At 43.6% G+C, this 25,794-nt stretch overlaps 1 protein-coding gene across 5 annotated transcripts; it reads right to left on the bottom strand.

The window, feature by feature from the left end:
* Positions 1-21: 21 nt before the first annotated feature.
* Positions 22-19,437, bottom strand: LOC110536966 (putative bromodomain-containing protein 10). Of its 5 annotated transcripts, XM_090191755.1 has the most exons (9): positions 18,894-19,437; positions 16,758-17,437; positions 14,992-15,192; positions 13,214-14,754; positions 10,396-10,466; positions 10,208-10,297; positions 5,146-5,261; positions 4,855-5,018; positions 22-4,536 (listed from the first exon to the last, which is right to left on the bottom strand). In XM_090191755.1, the coding sequence occupies exons 2-9, from the start codon at positions 17,012-17,014 to the stop codon at positions 1,004-1,006; spliced, it is 5,973 nt and encodes a 1,990-aa protein (XP_090047881.1). In that variant the 5' UTR covers positions 17,015-17,437; positions 18,894-19,437; the 3' UTR covers positions 22-1,003. The 5 variants fall into 5 exon arrangements, with proteins under 5 accessions (XP_090047881.1, XP_021478324.3, XP_036792814.2 ...); XM_021622649.3 differs by having other exon boundaries at positions 16,758-19,409; XM_036936919.2 differs by lacking the exon at positions 18,894-19,437 and having other exon boundaries at positions 14,992-15,263; positions 16,758-18,080.
* Between the last annotated feature and the right edge of the window lie 6,357 nt (positions 19,438-25,794).

Here is a 25,794-nt window from a genome sequence, read left to right as displayed (position 1 = left end):
ATAAATCATTTAGAAGTTGCATTTCAATCATGTGAAATAGCAGTTTATTTTCCAAAGAGTTGATGGAAATAAGACTGAACCAATGTAGACACCAATGTAAAATGTAGACACCGACATGCCTCTCGAGTAGGCAACACATCGGAAGAACGTATACAACAGGTCAGAGGGAAAGACCTAAGAGTGTGGTAGACAGAATAAAAACAAGTGTTGTTCCAATCTAAGGAATTAAAATATAATTTCTAAATAATAATTAATGTCAATGAAACGTATTACAATCACATTCAAATCCATTTGTCTACCCTTCAAACCAAGCAAGTTTCAACATATTTATTACTGGCCAAGAAAGAGGCTGGTTTTTTAAATAAAAAAAATGTCCAAATTGATCTTCAAACTTTGTGAGAAGGAAACCCTAAAATGCTGTTTGCTTTAAGAAATAGAAAACCCATCACAAATACATTGCCACCTACATTTCTTGAGCAAATTGTTTGAGTCAGCTATAGAGGTTTATCTAGCGTCGCTTAAGGCTGCAATATGTCACTTTTGGGGTAACCTGACCAAATTCACATAGAAATGCGTCATAGATGAAAGCAAGTCTAAGAAGCGGTAGATCTGTTCCATGTGTGCTCTCTCTATGCTTCCCGTTCCTAAGTTTTGTTTTTGCGTCAAACAGCTGAAAATACAATATTTTTAGTTATGGAAAAGATATTTCACAGCAGTTTAGATGGTAATATGATTCTCTACACTATACTCGCTTGTTTTGCCACAAACTCAAACTAGGGGAACTATTAGAATTTTAGCAACCAGCAAATGACGGAGCCATTTCTGCATAGTGCATTTTTAAACACACTGAGATATGCAAAGTAAAAATACAGCTCAACCAGGCAGTTTCTCAACCGACTCCCACCTTCTACCAAAAATATTCTAGAATGTTCTAGATGCGTTCCAGAACACAAAGTTTGCTGTGTCTTCTTCATCACAGACAATGCTACTGGCTTTCAGTCCTTCAGTTGATAGGGCCACTTCTGTCAGCCTGGGTAGGCATCCAGGGATTGTCAGTATTTACAGGAGGCAGGGGCAGCACTCTCCCAGTAGATTTCGGAGTTACAATCAACGTAGCCAAAGGCTTGTTAGCCATCTCTGGCAGGCCTGTGTTGGCAATAGGGCCTCTAACCGTGTTTAAAACAGCCCCATCAGGACTCACTAGTAGCTTGGTGGTGGGGCTGGTTGTTTGCACTGCTGATGCAGGCACCTGTGAAGCTTGCAAAGGGCGCTTGCCTAGGCCCAGTATCTGCTGCTGCCAAGGATTGGATAAAACAATGGGCATGCGGATAGTCTCTGCCGACATCACCGTCCTGACAGGTTGAGCAGGTGTCATGATTACAGTGCTGTTGGATGGAGGCACAGTTGCCACAGGAGATGTTTTGCTACCGAAGGCACCCCCAAGGGGCGGTACAGTCACCACAGGTAGAGACTGCATCCTGGAGAAAGTGCTCCCTATCGGCGGAACAGCTACCGTCGGTAGGACCTGCGTCCGTGTGGAGACCGCTCCCATAGGTTGCATGAATGACGTTAACTGCTGTGTTGTGAGTGGTGCGTAGTTGATGCCAAGTCCTGTGTTCAAAGGGAGCTGCTTTGATGGGCTCTGTAGAACTTCTGCTGTTTGAGCTGGGCTGGGACTTGCTGGCACAGAGGAGAGTGACAAGCTTCCCATCCCTTCCGGTTGAATTAAAGATGGAGCTGCCACCACATTAGCTAGGCCAGTGAGTATGGTGGCTGGAGCAGGGAGCCGGTGTAAAACTGGTGGAGAACAGTTGGTGGTGGTGACCGATAGTGGAGCTCGAATCTCCATCGTCTGGCGAGGGAAAGTGAAAGAAACTGGGAAAGAGGGTCCAACTTTCTCAGCGGACGGCGCTGCCAGGGTTAGTGATCTAAGTGCTGCTTGTTGAGGCTGGTGCGTCATTCTGGGGCCATGTGCAGGCGTGGCTAACCCAGGTAACGTTGGCCCTCGTGGGATACCGGTCGTTGGGCTCGCTCCCCTGGGACTAGGAGCTGCCACAGGCACTGCAGGGCTGGATATTATGAGGACATGCTGGCCAGGCCCAAGGCCTTGAGGGGGAACAACAAAACGGGTGTTGTTGAGCAGAATCTGTGTGCCGCCTGCAAGTGGTGCAGGGGTGTTAATGACAATCTTCTGTTGCACAGTTGTGGTGGTGGTGCTGGTGACAGGATTGGTATTACCAGCCGGCCGCACTGGAGTGGACTGATGAGTGGATCTAGTGGCAATTGGAGACTGTGGAGTACTTATTTGAGGAGGTGTGGTGACCCCGCTTACACAGTGAGAGTGGTGAGACTGAGAAACCTGGGCCGATGGTATGAGAGGGGATGTTTTGACAAGGCCTAGCGGTGTAGTGACCGGCACTGGTAGTTGTGGTTTGCTGGTGATTAAACCTCTGATTATCGCAGACCGTGGTTGCCCAGTTACCTTGCTTAATTTGGGGATCCCAGAGGACGAAGGGATGCCTTGTAGTTGAGATCCAGTCAGGCGTGTGGAAGAGGGCAAATGTGCAGTGCTAGTGATAAGGTGAGACGACGTGGTTGTAAGAAGAGCTGCCTGTGTGCCAGACACAGATGTAGATTGTGCAAGTGCACTTGCCTGTTGTGGTAGCCTTATTGGAGATCCTGGAAGCAGATTGATGCGCTGGACCTTATTCAAGGCTCCGAAGTTTGCACTGCTGATAGCTTGACGAAAGTTGAGTCCGATCTTCATTGCTTCATTGGGTATTGACGTGGCCAGGGATTGTGCCCCAGACACTGAAACCTGTCTTGAAATTCTACATGTTGCGTGGGATGCCTGGGCTGGTGATTGGCTGATGAACATCAACCTTTGCCCTGGAAGAGCGGAGGGAGCTGTAGTGGAAGGGACTTTGGTTGCAGCCATAGATGTGATATTGGACGAGGGAGAGACCAGGATGAACTTAGTGTATGGGGACCTCTCATCTGGACATACCCTTTTCAAAACAGGTTTAGTGACAACCTGGACAAGAGACGTCTGGGTGGCGCCTGCTGGGTTACCAGGTACAGTGTTGATGCTTTTAGGTAGCTGTGAGTTCCCAGCAACTGTAGATGAGACGTTGCAGCCCTGGTTTACAGCAACAGTAACAGCAGAGCCCGCTGTCTGACCTGTGGCCTGAATGCCAGCAGTGATCGAAGACTGGCGTGCAGTTGTTGAACTCGTGACAGTTGAAGGCCGTAATGGTGACGGTCCTAATTGTGCCCGGGCTACAGTCGCGCTTTTGGCCACTGGGACCGTGGGGGCAGCAGGTGGAGAGGTCTTGGACACCAGGAAGGCTTTGAACTGTGGAGAGATGATGACGGGACTGGCAGGTAACAAACCAGATGTACTCTGATCGGACGTCTGCACCTTGACTACTCCAGTGTTGCCCCCCCTAGTGGTGACTAGGATGGACTGCGAGTCCCTTATACACACGGTCTTCAGCTCTTGTTTAGGGTCCAGAGGTTTACTGGGATCAGTAAAAGCTGTACTAGTGGGGTTGGATGGTGATCTATTTGGTATAACATTTTGGGTAGTGCTACTCACTTTCGGACCAGGGAGTTGGACAACCTTGTAGCATGTTGTAAGAGAGGTTGTCTGCAACCTAGGGGAGATGGTAGGAGAGGATGTACCTCCCTTTAGCGGTGCCACTTGTTGTATGGGGATCCGGTTGTCATGACTTTGCGGCATGGTGAATCCAGAGCTTTGTGACAGTGGAGTGGGCGCTTTGGAGGCTGGGGCCTGGATTGTCCTTGGTTGCTGGGGGTGACTCTGACCCTCTGACTTTTGAATGAGCAAGTTCGAAGGAAGGATGACCACTTGCTGCATTAGCTTATCCCTCGTTTTCTGGTCCAGAATTGGCTGCACTGCGATTTCCATAGGGCTTCCAGCTTTCCTGACCAGACCCATGCCCTCGGGCATCTTGTAGACAACCTGTACGGGGGTCTTTGGTATGGGCGTGGTATGGGACATCTGTGTGTGTTTAGGTGTGGGTGTTGTTGGTTGCGGTAACTGTTGAGAGCTTTGTGGTAAAGAATATTTAAGTTTGGTAGCTTGCAGGGAAGAAGCACAGGCTAAGCTATGAGCCTGACCAACATGGCTGATAACACCTGGCTGATGATGAATTAAAGTAACTTTATCACCAACACTCTTGGCCAGCAGGGTATTTAGCTGAATGGGTTTGTGAGTCCTTTGGACACCAGCCACCGGAGTAGTTATAACCACTGGGCTTGTTTCTCCAACCTGCTGTCCTGCTGGATTCGCTTCCCTGGATCTGTTTTCCACTTCAGCTTCAGGGGAAGTCGTCAGTTCGTCACTGTTCATCCTGCCTCTCTTAATGAGGCTTGAGTTCTCATCTAAATCACTCTGCAGACGCTTCAAGCCCCGAGTGGAAGGCCTGTGCTCGTTCAAGGTCAACATCTCTTGTCTGGTTACCACAGTGAAGCTGCCTCTCAATGCCTCTGTTCCAAACTGCCCTGAGTCCTCTGGAAAAAAAGAGAGACATTCAATGTATGTCAACTTGCACTGACAATGATTTTACTGATTTTATTTTACCTTTATTTAACTAGGCAAGTCAGTTAAGAACAAATTCTTATTTTCAATGACGACCTAGATTTGTACCTTGTCAGCTCGGGGGTTTGAACTTGCAACCTTCCGGTTACTAGTCCAACGCTCTAACCACTAGGCTACCCTGATACAAATAGTTTTGTGATTTCAATGCAATTTATAATAAATAGCCTACACATTATATGCTTTTCCATAATGTCTTACTGCACTTCACCCACAAATAAAACACAAGTTACCTTCCGCCCACAGGATCCTCTGAACAGTCTGATCCTGCTGTTCCTCCTCTTCAGTCAGTCTGGTGTTTTCAGTGAACGAGGTGCTTCTATCCACATCCTCTCTGACAAAGTTGTCATAGTCAGGGTGCTTTTTGAAGTCGTCAAAATCCTTTTTCAAACGTAGCCTGTGGGGAAAGATTACGTCAAAATTAAAAATAAAAGCCATCGAGGAGTCAATGATGTGTTATGCTAGACGTGTTTTGTAAACATAGTTTTCTGATATTATAACCGCTTTCAGGCGAGTGGTGATACCTGTTCCTATGGAAAGCCTTGACCAGTTTGGGTTCCCATGGGGAGAGCTCGTTGAGCAGCCTTATGAGAGTGATGTGCAGATCTTTCACGGCTTCTTTCCTGAAGCACCACCTTCCCTGTAAAAACAAACAAAAACACACAACATCAAGAATTTTAAAAAGCCCAATGGTTGAGAGCACATACCGCTGTATTCTCTATTCTCCCTCTCATAGTAGACAATCCATATCTATAAACTCAGCAAAAAAAGAAAGTCCTCTCACGGTCAACTGCGTTTATTTTCAGCAAACTTAACATGTGTAAATATTTGTATCAACATGAGATTCAACAACTGAGACATAAACTGAACAAGTTCCACAGACATGTGACGAACAGAAATTGAATAATGTGTCCCTGAACAAGGGGGGGTCAAAATCAAAAGTAATAGTCAGTATCTGGTGTGGCCACCAGCTGCATTAAGTACAGCAGTACATCTCCTCCTCATGGACTGCACCAGATTTGCCAGTAATTGCTGTGAGACATTACCCCACTCTTTCACCAAGGCACCTGCAAGTTCCCAGGCATTTCTGGGGGGAAAGGCCCTAGCCCTCACCCTCCGATCCAACAGGTCCCAGACGTGCTCAATGGGATTGAGATCCGAACTCTTCGCTGGCCATGGCAGAACACTGACATTCCTGTCTTGCAGGAAATCACGCACAGAATGAGCAGTATGGCTGGTGGCATTGTCATGCTGGAGGGTCATGTCAGGATGAGCCTTCAGGAAGGGTATCACATGAGGGAGGAGGATTTCTTCCCTGTAACGCACAGCGTTGAGATTGCCTGCAATGATAACAAGCTCAATCCGATGATGCTGTGACACCGCCCCAGACCATGACGGACACTCCACCTGTCCCGCAGGTGTGATGTTCGGATGTACCGATTCTGTGCAGGTGCTGTTACACGTGGTCTGCCACTGCGAGGACAATCAGCTGTCCATCCCGTCTCCCTGTAGCACTGTCTTAGGCGTCTCACAGTACGGACATTGCAATTTATTGCCCTGGCCACATCTGCAGTCCTCATGCCTCCTTGCAGCAAGCCTTCACGCAGATGAGCAGGGACCCTGGGTAACTTTATTTTGGTGTTTTTCAGAGTCAGTAGAAAGGCATCTTTAGTGTCCTAAGTTTTCATAACTGCGACCTTAATTGCCTACCGTCTGTAAGCTGTTAGTGTCTTAACGACCGTTCCACAGGTGCATGTTCATGAATTCTTTATGGTTCATTGAACAAGCATGGGAAACAGTGTTTACATCCATTACAATAAGCATGGGAAACAGTGTTTAAACCCATTACAATAAGCATGGGAAACAGTGTTTAAACCCATTACAATAAGCATGGGAAACAGTGTTTACATCCATTACAATAAGCATGGGAAACAGTATTTAAACCCATTACAATAAGCATGGGAAACAGTGTTTACATCCATTACAATAAGCATGGGAAACAGTATTTAAACCCATTACAATAAGCATGGGAAACAGTGTTTAAACCCATTACAATAAGCATGGGAAACAGTGTTTAAACCCATTACAATAAGCATGGGAAACAGTGTTTAAACCCATTACAATAAGCATGGGAAACAGTGTTTAAACCCATTACAACAAGCATGGGAAACAGTGTTTAAACCCATTACAATAAGCATGGGAAACAGTGTTTAAACCCATTACAATAAGCATGGGAAACAGTGTTTAAACCCATTACAATAAGCATGGGAAACAGTGTTTAAACCCATTACAATAAGCATGGGAAACAGTGTTTAAACCCATTACAATAAGCATGGGAAACATTGTTTAAACCCATTACAATCAGCATGGGAAACAGTGTTTAAACCCATTACAATAAGCATGGGAAACAGTGTTTAAACCCATTACAATAAGCATGGGAAACAGTGTTTAAACCCATTACAACAAGCATGGGAAACAGTGTATAAACCCATTACAACAAGCATGGGAAACAGTGTATAAACCCATTACAACAAGCATGGGAAACAGTGTTTAAACCCATTACAATAAGCATGGGAAACAGTGTTTAAACCCATTACAATAAGCATGGGAAACAGTGTTTAAACCCATTACAATAAGCATGGGAAACAGTGTTTAAACCCTTTACAATGAAGATCTGTGAAGTTATTTAGATTTTTACGTATTATCTTTGAAAGACAGAGTCCTGAAAAGGGGATGTTTCTTTTTTTTGCTGAGTTTATATATACATACACACACACCACTGTATTTTGTATTCTCCCTCTCATAGTAGACAATTCATATATATATATATACACACCACCGTTCAAAAGTTTGGAATCACTTAGAAATGTCTTTGTTTTTTGTCCATTAAAATAACATAGATCAGAAATACAGTGTAGACCTTGATTATGTTATAAATGACTATTGTAGCAGTAAACGGCATATTTTTTATGGAATAAAGAGGCCCTTATCAGCAAACATCACTCCTGTGTTCCAATGGCACATTGTGTTAGCTAATACAAGTTTATCATTTTAAAAGGCTAATTGATCATTGAAAACCCTTTTGCAATTATGTTAGCACAGCAGAAAACTGTTGTTCTGATTAAAGCAGCAATAAAACTGTCCTTCTTTAGACTACGTGAGTATCCAGAGCATCAGCATTTGTGGGTTCGAATACAGGCTCAAAATGGCAACAAACAAAGAACTTACTTCTGAAACTCGTCAGTCTATTCCTGTTCTGGGATATGAAGGCTAGTTCATGTGAGAAATTGCCAAGAAACTGAAGGTCTTGTACAACGCTGTTTACTACTCCCTTCACAGAACAGAGCAAACGGACTCTAACCAGAATAGAAGAGGAGTGGGAGGCCCCGGTGCACAAGTGAACAAGAGAACAAGTACAAGTGTCTAGTTTGAGAAACAGACGCCTCACAAGTCTTCAACTGGCAAATTCATTAAATAGTACCCGCAAAACACCAGTCTCAACGTCAAGAGGTGAAGAGGCGAGTCCGGGATGCTGGCCTTCTAGGCAGAGTTCCTCTGTCCAGTGTCTGTGTTCTTTTGCCCATCTTAATCTTTTGTTAGCCAGTCTGAGATGTGGCTTTTTCTTTGCATCCCGGAGTCGCCTCTTAACTGTTGACGTTGAGACTGGTGTTTTACTATTTAATGAAGTTGAGGACTTGTGAGGCATCTGTTTCCCATTATTTCTGAAGTTATTTTAATGGACAAAAAAAGTGTGATTTTATTTAAAAACAAGGACATTTCGAAGTGACCCCAAACTTTTGAAGTTTACATACACTTAGGTTGGAGTCATTATAACTAGTTTTTCAACCACTCCACAAATTTCTTGTTAACTATAGTTTTGGCAAGTCGGTTAGGACATCTACTTTGTGCATGACAAGTCATTGTTCCAACAATTGTTTACAGACAGATTATTTCACTTATAATTCACTGTATCACAATTCCAGTGGGTCAGAAGTTTACATACACTAAGTTGACTGTGCCTTTAAACAGCTTGGAAAATTCCAGAAAAGGATGTCATGGCTTTAGAAGCTTCTGGTAGGCTAATTGACATCATTTGAGTCAATTGGAGGTGTACCTGTGGATGTATTTCAAGGCCTACCTTCAAAATCAGTGCCTCTTTGCTTGACCCCATGGGAAAAACAAAAGAAATCAGCCAAGACCTCAGAAAATAATTGTAGATCTTCACAAGTCTGGTTCATCCTTGGGAGCAATTTCCAAACGCCTGAAGGTACAACGTTCATCTGTACAAACAATAGTATGCAAGTATAAACACCATGGGACCACGCAGCCATCATACCGCTCGGGAAGGAGACACGTACTGTCTCCTATCAATGAACGTACTTTGGTGCGAAAAATGCAAATCAATCCCAGAACAACAGCAAAGGACCTTGTGAAGATTCTGGAGGAATCGGGTACAAAAGTATCTATATCCACAGTAAAACGAGTCCTATATCGACATAAGCTAAAAGGCCGATAAGCAAGGAAGAAGCCACTGCTCCAAAACCGCCATTAAAAAAGCCAGACTAAGGTTTGCAACTGCACATGGGGACAAAGATTGTACTTTCTGGAGAAATGTCCTCTGGTCTGATGAAACAAAAATAGAACTGTTTGGCCATAATGACCATCATTATGTTTGGAGAAAAAAGGGGGAGGCTTGCAAGCCGAAGAGCATCATCCCAATCGCAAAGCATGGGGGTGGCAGCATCATGTTGTGGGGGTGCTTTGCTGAAGGAGGAACTGGTACACTTCACAAAATAGATGGCATCATGAGGTAGGAAAATTATGTGGATATATTGAAGCAACATCTCAAGACATCAGTCAGGAAGTTACAGCTTGGTCGCAAATGGGTCTTCCAAATGGACAATGACACAAAGCATACTTCCAAAGTTGTGGCAAAATGGCTTAAGGACAACAAAGTCAAGGTATTGGAGTGGCCATCACAAAGCCCTGACCTCAATCCTATAGAAAATTTGTGGCCAGAACTAAAGTGTGCGCGAGCAAGGAGGCCTACACACCTGACTCAGTTACACCAGCTCTGTCAGGAGAAATGGACCAAAATTCACCCAACTTATAGTGGGAAGCTTGTGAAAGGCTACCCAAAATGTTTGACCCACGTTAAACAATTTAAAGGCAATGCTACCAAATACTAATTGAGTATATGTAAACGTCTGACCCACTGGGAATGTGAAGAAACATATAAAAGCTGAAATAAATCACTCTACTATTATTCTGACATTTCACATTCTTACAATAAAGCGGTGATCCTAACTGACCTAAGACAGGGAATTTTTACTAGAACTAAAATGTCAGGTATTGTGAAAAACCAAGTTCAAATGTATTTGGCTAAGGTGTATTGAACTTCTGACTTCAACTGTATATACAATATATATATGACACACACACACACGTGTTTCTGCATTCATTTTTTAAAAACCTGTATCGATGTAATCCTTCCATACTGTACGTAACAGTTAACTGTTTATAATGTATTTTTGATACAGCACAATCAAAATTCCTAAATAAAATGTATTTTATTACTTTACTAACAGATCTCTTTTTGGTGCTCTCCAGCTCATCCAGTTCATCCTCCGTCCTACTGATGAGTTCCCTCAGCTCCTCTAGACTGGTGCACACCAACTGAAGAGCGAGGGACAAATCAGCACTCATGGATTCAAATTGCATATCAATTCATATTCCATATTTTGCATCAAAAACAAACAAACTGTGGGGTTTACCCTGAATGCAGGTTGAACTGGGAGTTGAGGTTTCTTTTTTGAAGCCAGCTTCCTGGACTTAAGCTTTCTTCCTGCGAAGGGGAAGAAGATTATTCTATTGAGTAATTCAGACAAGCGGGGCAAAGCATTATAAACAAGATCACATCTCGTTAGGGCTGACCCAGTATAGTCGACTGGTTGATTGTTTGGTCGACCGAGATTTCATTAGTCGAGCAGTTGCAACATACATTACATATAGTACCAGTCAAAAGTTGACACCTACTCATTCAAGGTATTTATTTGTACTATTTTCTACATTGTAGAATAATAGCGACGACATCAAAACTATGAAATAACACATGTAGTAACCAAAAAATAAAAAACTGTTAAACAAATATTTTATATTTGAGATTCCTCAAATAGCCACCCTTTGCACACGTTTGGCATTCTCTCAACCAGCTTGACCTGGAATGCTTTCCCAACAGTCTTGAAGGAGTTCCCACATATGCTGAGCAATTGTTGGCTCCTTTTCCTTCACTCTGCGGTTCAAGTCATCCCAAACCATCTCAATTGGGTTGAGGTCGGGTGATTGTGGAGGCCAGGTCATCTGATGCAGCATTCCATCACTCTCCTTCTTGGTCAAATAGCCCTTACACAGCCTGGAGGTGTGTTGGGTCATTGTCACGTTGAAAAACAAATGATAGTCCCACTAAGCCCAAACCAGATGGGATGGCGTATTGCTGCAGAATGTTGTGGAAGCCATGCTGGTTAAGTGTGCCTTTGAATTCTAAATAAATTACAGACAGTGTTAACAGCAAAGAACCCCCACACCCTAACACCTCCTCCTCCTCCATGCTTTACGGTGGGAAATACACATGCAGATATCATCTGGTCACCCACACCGCATCTCACAAAGACATAGCAAAAATCTGAAATTTGGACACCTTTCCCTCAACATGATCAAGACAAAGGAGATGATTGTGGACAACAGGAACAGGAGGAAGAAGCAGTACGGCCCAGTACATCACTGGTGCCAAGCCTCCTGCCATCCCGGACCTCTATACCAGGCGGTGTCAGAGGAAGGCCCTAAAAATTGTCAGACTCCAGCCACCCTAATAGACTGTTCTCCTTGCTACCGCACAGCAAGCGGTACAGGAGCGCCAAGTCTTGGTCCAAGAGGTTTCTAAACAGCTTCTACCCCCAAGCCATAAGACTCCTGTACATCTAATCAAATGGCTACCCAGACTATTTGCACCCCCCCCCCCCCCCCCCCCCCTTATTCACTGCTGCTACTCTGTTATTATCTTTGCATAGTGACTTTAATAACTCTACCTACATGTACAATACCGGTACCCCTGTATATAGCCCTGATATTGTTATTTACTGCTGCTATTTAATTATTTGTTATTCTTATCTCTTACTTTTTTGGGGGTATTTTCTTAACTGCATTGTTGGTTAAGGGCTCGTAAGTACGCATTTCACTGTATTCAGCGCATGTGACAAATCAAATTTGATTTGATTTATAAAAATGGTGTACAAGACAGCTGTCTGATTCACGCCTGTCTGAGTGGGCTAATCCATTGTGGAGGCCTTGGGGATGGAACAGTCCATCACTAAAACGTGCTTATATACTGTAGGCTACTGTATCAATCGATCATTCATTCATTCATTCATTTGTTCAGGTCATCACACAGCATACGAGTCATTCATGATTTAAAATATAATCAAGCATTTTAGTTTTAAAATAAAATAAAGCGAGTCTGGAATAATTAGCTTAAATAATAAATAAACCAATCCATTTCGGGAAATTGCATTCACGAGTGAATGAGACTGTTTTTAGTCTTTTCTGTAATAAAGGCTTGACAAAAAAACATTACAACAGACTCTGGTATGCTTATAATTTATTTAGTGTTGTTTAAACTGTTCCAAACAGTCAGAAAAGGTTTATTGTAATCTAACAGCATCTGTTTGGAAACATAATACGCAGACAAAGCTTGTTCCTTACCTTCTTTTTCTTCATCTCCAGTATTTAACAACTAGTCACATTTATTCCACACATCTGACTTCCCCTTTACTTCCTGAGAAACCAGTACACATTCCCCCATCTCCAGTTTGTCACGTCCTCTGCATCCATTTTGCTGTTACGGTGTTCAGAGTTTGTTATAACCAATTTATTGATGTGATTATGATATGCTATAGGTCAGGCCCTGTCGTTAACGTGCATGAGATGAATACGTGTCACGTAGAGAGAGCAAAGGGGTTGAGGGAATAGGGAATGTTTTTCCTAAACAAATTAGGGATTTCTGTAACAAAACTTCTCAGTCAGAAATGTCTGTAATTATGTGACAGCTTCAGCAACACAGACAGCATGATAAACACTGTTGATGTTCTGTGGTGGTCGCTGCAACAGGGAGGAGAGAGAAACGGTTGCTCGTCACACAGTCACTCGCTGTCATGTTTTTTACCACAGTGCAGCAAGTCTGAGCCTGGCCAGGCACAATCAAATCAATTGCTGGTCGGACTCCCTCTAGTCATTTATGCGTCTTAATTATTTAATCAAACAGTGTGCATAAAGCATCAGACAAGCTCAGTGAATATAGTTGATTTGATTAACACACATAGGATGTGTCTAAATGGAAAAATACACATTTAAAAATCGATTGCTCGAAAGAACAGATGACTCTTGGTCGACCAAGATTTATTTTTGGGGGGTTGGGGACAGCCATACATCATCATTGAACAAGTACCAAGTCTCTCAGCTGTGATTTTACATAGGCCTAATTTAGCCTAACAAAACGTCAAATATTGATTTTACAAGACAGTTATTCCTTTTCCTTACCCATTTTTCGTTTTTTCCTCTTGTCCTTTCTCTTGATGGTGGTCGCAGCTCTCCTGACAGTGGATTTAGCTGCCTTGGCCTTACAGAATGGGCTCCTGTCTGATCTGCGCTGCCCACCTGCTGCACGTAGTTCCCCCAATTCCCTCGCTTTCTTCCTTTTCATTTTCTTAGCCCGAATCCTGTCCATCCTATTCTCTGTCACGTTCACCTTGCGTGGGTGGCCAGCACCAGAGGGTGACGTTGTTGATTTCTTGTCTGTGGCACAATGGCAGCAATGATTGTCCTGTGACTTTGTCCCCATTTCGGAGAAACATTTTGGACAACATCTTTGTCCCTCAGAGAGTTTGTTCCTGTCCACTTTAACACAGACATCAGTCAGTCTCATGGGTATAGTAACACCAGGCCTACTGGTATATGTTGCCCTAGCAGGGCGAGCAGGGGACTTCCCTGTATAGCAGTGTTCCCCCACACTGAGACGCGGCTCACATGACCCTGATGATACATCCGATCCCTCTTCCTGCTTCACCATTCGTCTATTAGGCCTATATTCCAATTCCTGTGGCTCTTCCTTCACACTCCCTCTGCCCACAAAGTCCTTGATATTTGAAGAGGGCCCAGTTGAGCCAGTGAGTCTGTTCTGATTAGTAGGTTTACAGTCCTCCTCATCCTCCACTCCCCGTGTGTGAAATTGCCCAGTTCCACCCCTGCACATGTCCCCTTTAACCCTCCCACTACTCTGTCTGTCAGAACTAAGTTTCTCCTCTGACTCCTCCTCCATTGAAACCAGGTGCTCAGAGTCCTCTGATAGCCCCTCGTCAGGCTCCACCCTCTTCACCCAGACAGCTGGTAAGGAGAAGTCAGAGGGCATGCTGACACTCTGGCAGTAGATGCGTAGGTCCGCCCCGCAGAAATGCGGAAAGTGTATGTAGGCGTTCTCGTTCCCGTCGTAGCCCAGGATGGACTCTCGGCACTCGTGGATGGGTTGGCCCAGCACAGCGTCCTGTACGTCCTTCTGGGTCTCGTATACGTTGTCACACAGGCCTTTGAGCAGCCACACACGCTGGATGAAGGGTAAGAGATGGAAGGGGTTCTCCTCCAGGGGGCTAACCACCCCGACTGTCCTGAAGAACTGATGGGATAGGCCCAGCTGCTCAGCCATCCACCCCTGGTCCTCCGCCGTACCCATGGCATAGTACCAGCCTTGCACCCTCTGGCGGAGCTCGGACTCCCAGCGGCAGTAGGTGAGGGCTGGGCGACGGTGGAGCGTCCCGCTCCTCTGGGGCGGGCAAAGAAGTGAACTCATGATCTTGGAGAGGAAGATGCTGCAGCGAGGCATGAGGAGGCACCGCTCCAGCTCAAAGAACACTATCTCTGGGAGGTTGAGAGCTGCCTGGGCCAGGCAGAGGAAGTGGCCGATGGCAGGGAGTTCCCACATGGTCTTCAAGGGGGTCTGGGAGGCCTGGGAGAGAAGACTGCACTCCCACTCCTCCACCTCCTTGGCTGAGGTCTCCTCCGCCTCCTTCTTATCTAGCTCCCGCTGCCTACAATCAGAAATGAAGGATGAGTTTATGAACCAGATGTCCTACTAAACACAAACAATCACAGCCATAGTCATAGACAGAATGAAAAATGATTTTAAATGTTTAATGTAATTAATTATATTGTCACAGTTGTCAGGATTAAGCAGTCTATTGGAATGTTCAAGTTTTATTCTGACCATGGAGGGAGTGTGAACATAGAAAACCCTCAGGCACTAGAACATTCCATTCATATCTTACCTCTTCTCTTCCTTGACTCTCTGCTGCTCCTCCAGCCTGAGTGCCTGGACCATGATGGACTCATTTCCCCCCACTGTGATCGTAGCCAGGCTGCGAGGCACTGTCCTCCGTCTGGTAGAGGTGCCTACGGGCCCCCTCTCATCCTCTGTCCCCAAACGACCCTTGGAGGTCACTGCCAGAGTGGTCTTCTCTCGCAGCGTCCTGGTTGGGTAGGTGGATACAGACACAGCATCATAGGGCTAGTTAGGGTCCCAGTCATTTCATCAAGGGTCCTGGATGAAACAGACACTACTGATGTTTGAAAATGTTTTACTTTTAGTTACTACTACAACAGCAACTGAAGAAAGAATACATACCATTGAATGTGTGCATTTTAACTGTGGATGAATGAATGTACAATATGTAGGCTATGTCATGAATACTTGAATATATATACACCATGCATTCGGAAAGTATTCAGATCCATTGACTATTTCCCACATTTTGTATTCAGACTCTTTGCTATGAGACTCAAAATCGAGCTCAGGTGCATCCTGTTTCCATTGATCATCCTTAAGATGTTTCTACAACTTGATTGGAGTCCACCTGTGGTAAATTCAATTCATTGGACATGATTTGGAAAGGCACACACCTGTCTATATAAGGTCCCACAGTTGACAGTGCACGTCTGAGCAAAAACCAAGCCATGAGGTCGAAGGAATTGTCCATAGAGCTCCGAGCCAGGATTTTGTCGAGGCACAGATCTGGGGAAGGGTACCAAAACATTTCAGCAGCATTAAAGGTCCCGATGAACACAGTGGCCTCCATCATTCTTAAATGGAAGATGCTTGGAATCGTCAAGATTCTTCCTAGAGCTGGCCGCCCGGCCAAACTGAGCAATCGGGGGAGAAGGGCCTCGTTAGTCAGGTGACCAAGAACCCCATAGTCACTCTGACAGAGCTCCCGAGTTCCTCTGTGGAGATGGGACAACCATCTTTGCAGCACTAAGCCAATCAGGCCTTTACAGTAGTGGCCAGACAGAAACCTCTCCTCCGTAAGGCACCTAAAGGACTCTCGGACCATGAGAAAAAATATTATTTGGTCTGATGAAACCAAGATTGAATTAATTGGCCTGAATGACAAGCGTCACGCCTGGCGGAAACTTGGCACCATCCCTGGCAGCATCAGACTATGGGGATGTTTTTCAGCAGCATGGAGACTAGTCAGGATCCTTGATGAAAACCTGCTCCAGAACGCTCAGGATTTCAGGCAAGGGAAAAGGTTCACCTTCCAACAGTTACAACGACCCTAAGCACACAGCCAAGACAACACAGGAGTGGTTACGGGACAAGTCTCTGAATGTCCTTGAGTGACCCAGCCAGAGCCCGGACTTGAACCCGATCAAACATCTCTGGAGAGACCTGAAAATAGCTGTGCAGCGACGCTCCCCATACAACCAGACAGAGTTTGAGAGGATCTGCAGAGAAGAACGGGAGAAACTCTACAAACACAGGTGTGCCAAGCTAGTAGCGTCATACCCAAGAAGACTCAAGGCTGTAATCGCTGCCAAAAGTGCTTCAACAACGTTCTGAGTAAAGGATCTGAATATTTATGTAAACGTGATATTTCAATTTGTTTTATTTTTTAGACTGTATATTTGCACAAAAAAAAATCTAAAAACCCAGGACAATTTAATCAATTTTAGAATAAGACTAACATAACAAAATGTGGAAAAAGTTAAGGTGTCTGAATAGTTTCTGAATGCACTGTAGGTATGTAAGGCTTACCTTGACAGCAGTGTCAACTTTTGCTCAAGCATTATTTCCAATTTCTGTGCCTGTTTAGAGATCCAGTGGTCGACCCCATGGTGCCTGTAGCAGTTCTCTAGCATTAGCCTGAAGTCCGCTACAAACTCTGTGATTGTTTCATACTCCCGGCTAACAAACTTCTCCTCCATCCTTCTGAAACACATGGACTTCTTGAGGTGACCCCTGACCCAGTCAGTGTGTTTTTCAAGGCCAATGGGGTGCAAGAAGGGAGTCATAATGCCTTTGTGCTTTTCCAGAAGAAAGCCATTAAATATCCTATAGGCCTGCTGTAACTCATAGCTAAGGTCTTCTTCAACTGTAACTGTGGTAGGTATGCAGACCTCTGACAATGACAGTTCGTTTGAGATTTCAGGCACCCCATCATGTCTTAGTGCAGGATTATTAGTATAACTACTGTGGGAAAGAACATAAACATTCTCCAGGGAGGTTCCATTGCTGAGTCCTCCTTTGATGACTAGGCTGCTGCGTTCAGTGCTGTGCCATTTGGAGTCTAATGATGATACAATGTGAACATTCTGGTTCTGAGATCCTGAACCCAGTTCATTCTGACAGTTTCGGTTGAGAAAAAATAAATTACTATTGTGGCTGTCCTTCTTGTCAGACAAGTCTTGCTGCTCCCCTGTGTCGTTTTGTGGCACCTTGGGTGGGTTAAAGGTTTCAGTTTGCACTTTCATGTTGCTGGCTGCCCTATATTTCAATAGGAGGTAGCTAATTAACTACTAAAAAAACAACTTTTATTGGCTAACCTTGTTAGCTAACCAGCTGACCGCAACCTAACATTGGTAAGCTTTCTTGCCATCTTTTAAAAAAAAATATGCACAATTGGCAGTGGATATATTATATCCTGTCAATTACGTTGAGTCCTTCCTCGTTTTGACTCTTCAAAAACATTCACCGGCACGTGCAAGAATGAGTTGACGTTAGTTCTACCTAGCCAGCCAGCTACCTAGCCATCCAAACAGTAGTTAGTCCTAGCTAGCCAGCTACCTAGCTAGCCAAACATTAGTTAGTCCTAGCTAGCCAAACATTAGTTAGTCCTAGCTAGCTAGCCAAACAGTAGTTAGTCCTAGCTAGCTAGCCAAACAGTAGTTAGTCCTAGCTAGCCAGCCAAACAGTAGTTAGTCCTAGCTAGCCAGCCAAACAGTAGTTAGTCCTAGCTAGCCAGCCAAACAGTAGTTAGTCCTAGCTAGCCAGCCAAACAGTAGTTAGTCCTAGCTAGCCAGCCAAACAGTAGTTAGTCCTAGCTAGCTAGCCAGCCAAACAGTAGTTAGTCCTAGCTAGCTAGCCAGCCAAACAGTAGTTAGTCCTAGCTAGCCAGCCAAACAGTAGTTAGTCCTAGCTAGCTAGCCAGCCAAACAGTAGTTAGTCCTAGCTAGCCAGCCAAACAGTAGTTAGTCCTAGCTAGCTAGCCAGCCAAACAGTAGTTAGTCCTAGCTAGCTAGCCAGCCAAACAGTAGTTAGTCCTAGCTAGCTAGCCAGCCAAACAGTAGTTAGTCCTAGCTAGCCAGCCAAACAGTAGTTAGTCCTAGCTAGCTAGCCAGCCAAACAGTAGTTAGTCCTAGCTAGCCAGCCAAACAGTAGTTAGTCCTAGCTAGCCAGCCAAACAGTAGTTAGTCCTAGCTAGCCAGCCAAACAGTAGTTAGTCCTAGCTAGCTAGCCAGCCAAACAGTAGTTAGTCCTAGCTAGCCAGCCAAACAGTAGTTAGTCCTAGCTAGCCAGCCAAACAGTAGTTAGTCCTAGCTAGCCAGCCAAACAGTAGTTAGTCCTAGCTAGCCAACTACCTAGCTAGCCAAACAGTAGCTAGTCCTAGCTAGCTACTTATGATTTAGTTAACTAGACAGCATTGTGAGATACGTTATGAACGTTCGTTTGACAGCGAACATTGTTATTTGTTCATAAAAGTATTAGGTTGGGCTTATTTAGCTAATCCACCACCAACTAATAAACATTAGTTGACAAGAGACAAAGTGAAGTTAAACATTTGCCATATAGCTATTACCTAGTCTAACTTTTCTTTGATAAATTATCTGATGGGGCTGGTAGTCTAGATTCGACAAATATAGCTAGGTCAATTTACAAGGCCATTACTCATACCTCACATCAGCGCTTTAAGGTCGCGTCCGATACAAGCGGTACAAACTGCTAGTTAGCTAGCCAACTTGTTAGCTAGCAGCTAGTTAGCCGGTGTTGTACAGGCAGTGTGGCTGTGTCTCCTTCACAGCCTATCATTGAACTCATTGTTTCCAGTCAGAGGCCTGCGTCTGCAGTGTCCGATGCAATGTTTTCAGGGAACATTTTAGGCAACACAGCGATGAATCCTTGCTATGATGAGCCAACGAAACCAGTTTAGCTAGAAAGATAGATAGCTAAATGAGAAGATCCATCAATTCAGCAAGCTTGCTGGGAAGCTAGTTAGCCGGTTAGCTAACAATTAATGTAAGTTATCTAACTTCAACATTTTCTCAAATTAAACTAGCATAAATCTAGATAGAGAACTTTCTAACTCAACTGAACAGTCTACAAAGTTAGCAAGGTATCGAGTCCGTTCCACCAGAGAGGCTATGCTAGCTAACTAAATATTCCCCGAACGACGTTTCTTTGCATCGTCCTGGGTGCGTGCAAGTGTACACCCTGACGTAGTCGTGTGGCACAGATTTTTTTTATTGGGGTTTCATAATACTGAGAGAGGACTTATTTCACTCTTGCAATATAATTACTTTACCAATGTTAACGAATTGTTCAGACAAAATGTTGATGAATTTTAGGCACATTTGTATACCCTAAGATTACAAGGAGAGATGATGAGCCTTGGCAAGCACACTTTATAATTCCAACCTGTCCTCTTCAAGTTATTACCTGCCTTTTTAAGCAGGTACAGGTGAAAAGCATGTCAGATGTCAATTTTACCACCGGCAATTAATGTGAGACTGAGATGAGTCAGTCAAGTTCTGCCCCTGAACAAGTCAGTTAACCCACTGTTCCTAGGCCGTCATTGAAAATAAGAATTTGTTCTTAACTGACTTGCCTAGTTAAATAAAGGTAAAATACATTTTACAAAATAATAAAGAAGTTCATCACTGGCTACATATATATATATTATTCTATGCTATAATGGCGGTCCGCAAACAAACGTTAAAGTTGCATGCTGCCACTTACTGTCATGGAGTGTGTGGTCAATCACGGTTTACAACATTAAGGCCACATTTCTACATCCTCCTACCTAACTCAGCAATTCTGAGAAAATAAAAAAGAGCCCTAAGACCCCCCCCCCCATCCCATCCAACCTCAATGACCCTACACTTCATACTTTCCCTCTCTTCATCATACTTATAACAATATAAAAACACATGTTCCACTGTTTCATCGACCATACACTCCCGACACAAACTTTTCACATGCTTGCCAACCAGATGTAATGACGAGTTCAATGTACAATGTCCTAGGTCAATCAAGCAAACACCACCTCATCCTTCCTAATATGACATTTGAATCTTGGTCCACCGACCTTTCTTTGGAGAGTATATAAATGCCAGCCCTTGTGCTCAGAGTATCATCTCTTCTGCCACACATCTATCAATATGTCTCTGGTCTTACATTTGGCCTCACCTCTACCCAGTGGAACATTAATATTAATTATATCGTGTTTTAAAGCTCTTTTGGCTATCTGGTCTACAATTTCATTCCCTTCCACGCCCAAATAGGCTGGGACCCAGCACAATCTCACTACCACACCCAGTCTCAATTCTCCATAAGAACAGAACGCCTCCAATAGCAGGTCACTCCTATTAGATTTTCCAGATGATAAACTATTCAATACAGATAGAGAATCTGAGCATACTATAATTCTGACAGGTTGTATGTCCTCCACCCACTGGAGGGCAACTTCCAATATTATATTTTCTCTACCAAGGTTAGATCAACAACAGGATCTGGTAGTAACCACGGAGGAACATCCCCTATCACCACAGAGGGGCCAACTTCCAACTCCTCCAAACCACTCTCATCAGCAAGCTTTCCAACTTTCCAACCAAAACCACTGCCATGTCTACTAGTATATTCCCAACAGTCATCTAGAACTGTAGCAATGGGAAGGACAATCTCACAGCCAGTCAGCCTAACCCAATAAGCTAATGACAATTTTTTATGCCATACAGTGCCTTGCGAAAGTATTCGGCCCCCTTGAACTTTGCGACCTTTTGCCACATTTCAGGCTTCAAACATAAAGATATAAAACTGTATTTTTTTGTGAAGAATCAACAACAAGTGGGACACAGTCATGAAGTGGAACGACATTTATTGGATATTTCAAACTTTTTTAACAAATCAAAAACTGAAAAATTGGGCGTGCAAAATTATTCAGCCCCCTTAAGTTAATACTTTGTAGCGCCACCTTTTGCTGCGATTACAGCTGTAAGTCGCTTGGGGTATGTCTCTATCAGTTTTTCACATCGAGAGACTTTTGTGAACAGCAGTTTTCAGTTCTTTCCACAGATTCTCGATTGGATTCAGGTCTGGACTTTGACTTGGCCATTCTAACACCTGGATATGTTTATTTTTGAACCATTCCATTGTAGATTTTGCTTTATGTTTTGGATCATTGTCTTGTTGGAAGACAAATCTCCGTCCCAGTCTCAGGTCTTTTGCAGACTCCATCAGGTTTTCTTCCAGAATGGTCCTGTATTTGGCTCCATCCATCTTCCCATCAATTTTAACCATCTTCCCTGTCCCTGCTGAAGAAAAGCAGGCCCAAACCATGATGCTGCCACCACCATGTTTGACAGTGGGGATGGTGTGTTCAGCTGTGTTGCTTTTACGCCAAACATAACATTTTGCATTGTTGCCAAAAAGTTCAATTTTGGTTTCATCTGACCAGAGCACCTTCTTCCACATGTTTGGTGTGTCTCCCAGGTGGCTTGTGGCAAACTTTAAACAACACTTTTTATGGATATCTTTAAGAAATGGCTTTCTTCTTGCCACTCTTCCATAAAGGCCAGATTTGTGCAATATATGACTGATTGTTGTCCTATGGACAGAGTCTCCCACCTCAGCTGTAGATCTCTGCAGTTCATCCAGAGTGATCATGGGCCTCTTGGCTGCATCTCTGATCAGTCTTCTCCTTGTATGAGCTGAAAGTTTAGAGGGACGGCCAGGTCTTGGTAGATTTGCAGTGGTCTGATACTCCTTCCATTTCAATATTATCGCTTGCACAGTGCTCCTTGAGATGTTTAAATCTTGGGAAATCTTTTTGTATCCAAATCCGGCTTTAAACTTCTTCACAACAGTATCTCGGACCTGCCTGGTGTGTTCCTTGTTCTTCATGATGCTCTCTGCGCTTTTAACGGACCTCTGAGACTATCACAGTGCAGGTGCATTTATACGGAGACTTGATTACACACAGGTGGATTGTATTTATCATCATTAGTCATTTAGGTCAACATTGGATCATTCAGAGATCCTCACTGAACTTCTGGAGAGAGTTTGCTGCACTGAAAGTAAAGGGGCTGAATAATTTTGCACGCCCAATTTTTCAGTTTTTGATTTGTTAAAAAAGTTTGAAATATCCAATAAATGTCGTTCCACTTCATGATTGTGTCCCACTTGTTGTTGATTCTTCACAAAAAAATACAGTTTTATATCTTTATGTTTGAAGCCTGAAATGTGGCAAAAGGTCACAAAGTTCAAGGGGGCAGAATACTTTCGCAAGGCACTGTATATCCAAAGGCATCTCACCTGCCTCCACTAGTATGGCACATGCAGATGTTGATTTAAATGCACCAATACATATCCTTAAAGCTATATACTAGATTCTGTCCTGCTTCTGAAGCCAAGTCTCGCCACTGTTCCATAAACGATACACCGCAATCAATTGTCGTCCTGATCAAAGCTCTATAAATATCCAGCAACGATTGAATGTCAGCATAAGATTCACCACCTTCTTACATGTTGTTTCAACATTTATTACATAATATTTCAACGTATATTGCTCATTGAACCATATAACCAAATATGTGTACTTAGAAACCCTCCACATAGGCTGTCCATACAGAAAAAAACTGTATATTATCAGCAACTTTCTTCTTCGAGAAGAACATACAGCAAGACTTCACCACTGACAATTTAAAACCCCAGTCAATTGACCATCTTTCAACATCCAATATAGCTTGTTGAATAGATTTGGTCACATGAGAGACATTCCTTCCCCTCTTCCAAACAGCTCCATCCTCAGCATATAGGAAAGCCCCAATATCCCTACCTACATTCAAAAACACATCGTTAATCATAATATTGAACAAAATAGGACTGATAGAACTGCCTTGAGGAATACCATTGTCAACTCGATAGGAATCAGATAAAATCGACCATATTTGAACTCAAAAGTGATTATTAAATAAGAAGGTCAAAACTCATTTATACAATCTCCCACCAATACCAAGTGTTTCCATCTTAATCAGTAGGCCTTCTCTCCACATAGTGTCATGTGCCTTTTCAATGTAAAAAAAAATGTTTTTCAACTTCATTGCTCACCTTTACTAATGCATCCAATGTAGATCTAGCTATGTTCCAGGAAATATGACAATCTGTTGACTATCAGCTTTTCCATCAGTTTACATAAGTCTGAGGTCAGTGCCATTGGAATGTAACTATCAGCACATGAAGGGTCCTTACCAGGATTTACAAAAGGTAATATTACTGCACGTTTCCAACCAGAAGGTATAACCCCCTCACTCCAAATCATATTAAAGAATCCCAGAAGAACGTGCATGACCTCATCAGGTAAATGCTTAAACATGAAACCAAGATTGAACTCTTTGGCCTGAATGCCAAGCGTCACGTCTGGAGGAAACCTTTTTCAGCGGTAGGAACTGGGAGACTAGTCAGGATCAAGGCAAATATGAATGAAGCAAAGTACAGAGAGATCCTTGATGAAAACCTGCTCCAGAGCATTCAGGACCTCAGACTGGTGTGAAGGTTTTGGTCACGCGGACTGGGATAGGTTCCGGGTAGCCTCCAAGAATAACATCGACGAATGCACTGATACGGTGACTGAGTTTATCAGGAAGTGTATAGTAGATGTACTCACTGTGACTATTAAAACCTACCCTAATCAGAAACTGTGGATAGATGGAAACATTCACGCAAAACTGAAAGCCTGATGGCAAGATGACTGAGAATATGGCCGAATACAAACAGTGTAGTTATTCCCTTCGTAAGGCAATCAAACAGGCAAAACGTCAGCATAGAGACAAAGTGGAGTCGCAATTCAACGGCTTAGACATGAGAAGTATGTAGCGGGGTCTACAGCCAATCACGGACTACAAAAGGAAAAACAGCCAAGTCACAGACACCGATGTCTTGCTTCCAGACAAGCTAAACACCTTCTTTGTCCGCTTTCAGGATAACACAGTGCCACCGACGTGGCCCACTACCAAGGACTGTGGGCTCTCCTTCTCCGTGGCTGACATGAGTAAGACGTTTAAGCGTTAACCCTCGCAAAGCTGCTGGCCCCTATACGGCATCCCTAGCTGCGTACTCAGAGCATGCGCAGACCAGCTGGCTGGAGTGTTTACAGACATATTCAATCTCTCCCTATGCCAGTCTGCTGTCCCTACATGCTTCAAAATGGCCACCATTGTTCCTGTACCCAAGAAAGCAAAGGTAACTGAACTAACTAATTGTAGCACTCACTTCGGTCATCATTAAGTGCTTTGAGAGACTAGTCAAGGATCATATCACCTCTACCTTACTTGACACCCTAGACCCATTTCAATTTGGTTACCGCACCAATAGATGCAGATGATGCAATCGCCATCGCACTACATACTGTCCTATCCCATCAGGACAAGAGCAATACCTATGTAAGAATGCTGTTCATTGACTATAGGGAAAGGGGGGTACCTAGTCAGTTGTCTAACTGAATGTATTCAACTGAAATGTGTCTTCTGCATTTAACCCAACCCCCTGAATCAGCTCAGAATTCAACACCATAGTACCCTCCAAGCTCATAATTTGTTTAATTATTTTTTTTATTTAACCTTTATTTAACTAGGCAAGTCAGTTAAGAATAAATTCTTATTTACAATGACGGCCTACTAAAAACTCTGTTGCTGCTTCCACAATGATTTTCAACTTGGCAGATCTTTCCACAAATGCAGTCAGGTTGATAACCTTTCCAATGAAGGCCATAAAGTCAATCTGATTAACTGCCAAAGTGTCCACTGAACAGGTCTCGTAACCATGTCAGGACTAGCATAAGCAACATTTCCTACAGTAGGTCCACTTCTTCCAGTACTGCCCCTATTGTCTCCATCATTCTGCCTAATAGTTCCACCAATTTGCCTTGCAGCCTCTGCATAACAGACATGATGAGTGATTTTATATATTTGGGCCTCTCTACCCTCTTTCTGCACCTGGAATTCACCAAATGCTGCACTGTATTCCCCCACAATTACAACAGTTAACCTTGACATTGTTCTCACATTCACCATAATCATGTTCCCCTCCACACTTGGCACATCTTTTCTTTCCTTTGCACAGAGTAGCTACATGTCCCATTCTTCTGCATTTAAAACACCTTAATGGAGGTGAGACAAACGCTCTAACACTGAAAGCCAGGTAGCCCATCTGTACCTTCTTAGGCAAAACTTGCTCAAACATTAATAGTACTGACAGGCTTTCACTTCTCTGCCCCTCTTTTGGCTTCAACCACTATGCCCCAGTCTACATTTTCTTTTATATCATCGATAGAGTGTGGAACCCCAGAAATGACCCCGCTCAGCTTAGGCGAAGATCCAGAGACATGACATGTGATTTTCTTCCCATTCTTCCCATTTTCAGAATCTTCCCTTGCTGAACATTGTCAGCACAGAATATTAACAGTCGACCATTAACAATGAATGGGGCTAATGTGATTTCACCTATCTCTTTCTTTTTGGCATTGGTTAATCGAATAGGATATAGATGAGACCCTGTGTTCACATCAAACACGATTACAACT

Source organism: Oncorhynchus mykiss, chromosome 12, assembly GCF_057628025.1.
Source record: "Oncorhynchus mykiss isolate SJ-2025 chromosome 12, ASM5762802v1, whole genome shotgun sequence".
Lineage (NCBI taxonomy): Eukaryota > Metazoa > Chordata > Actinopteri > Salmoniformes > Salmonidae > Oncorhynchus > Oncorhynchus mykiss.
Note: the sequence above shows the minus strand (reverse complement) of the source record. Positions and strands in the feature narration are given on the sequence as shown.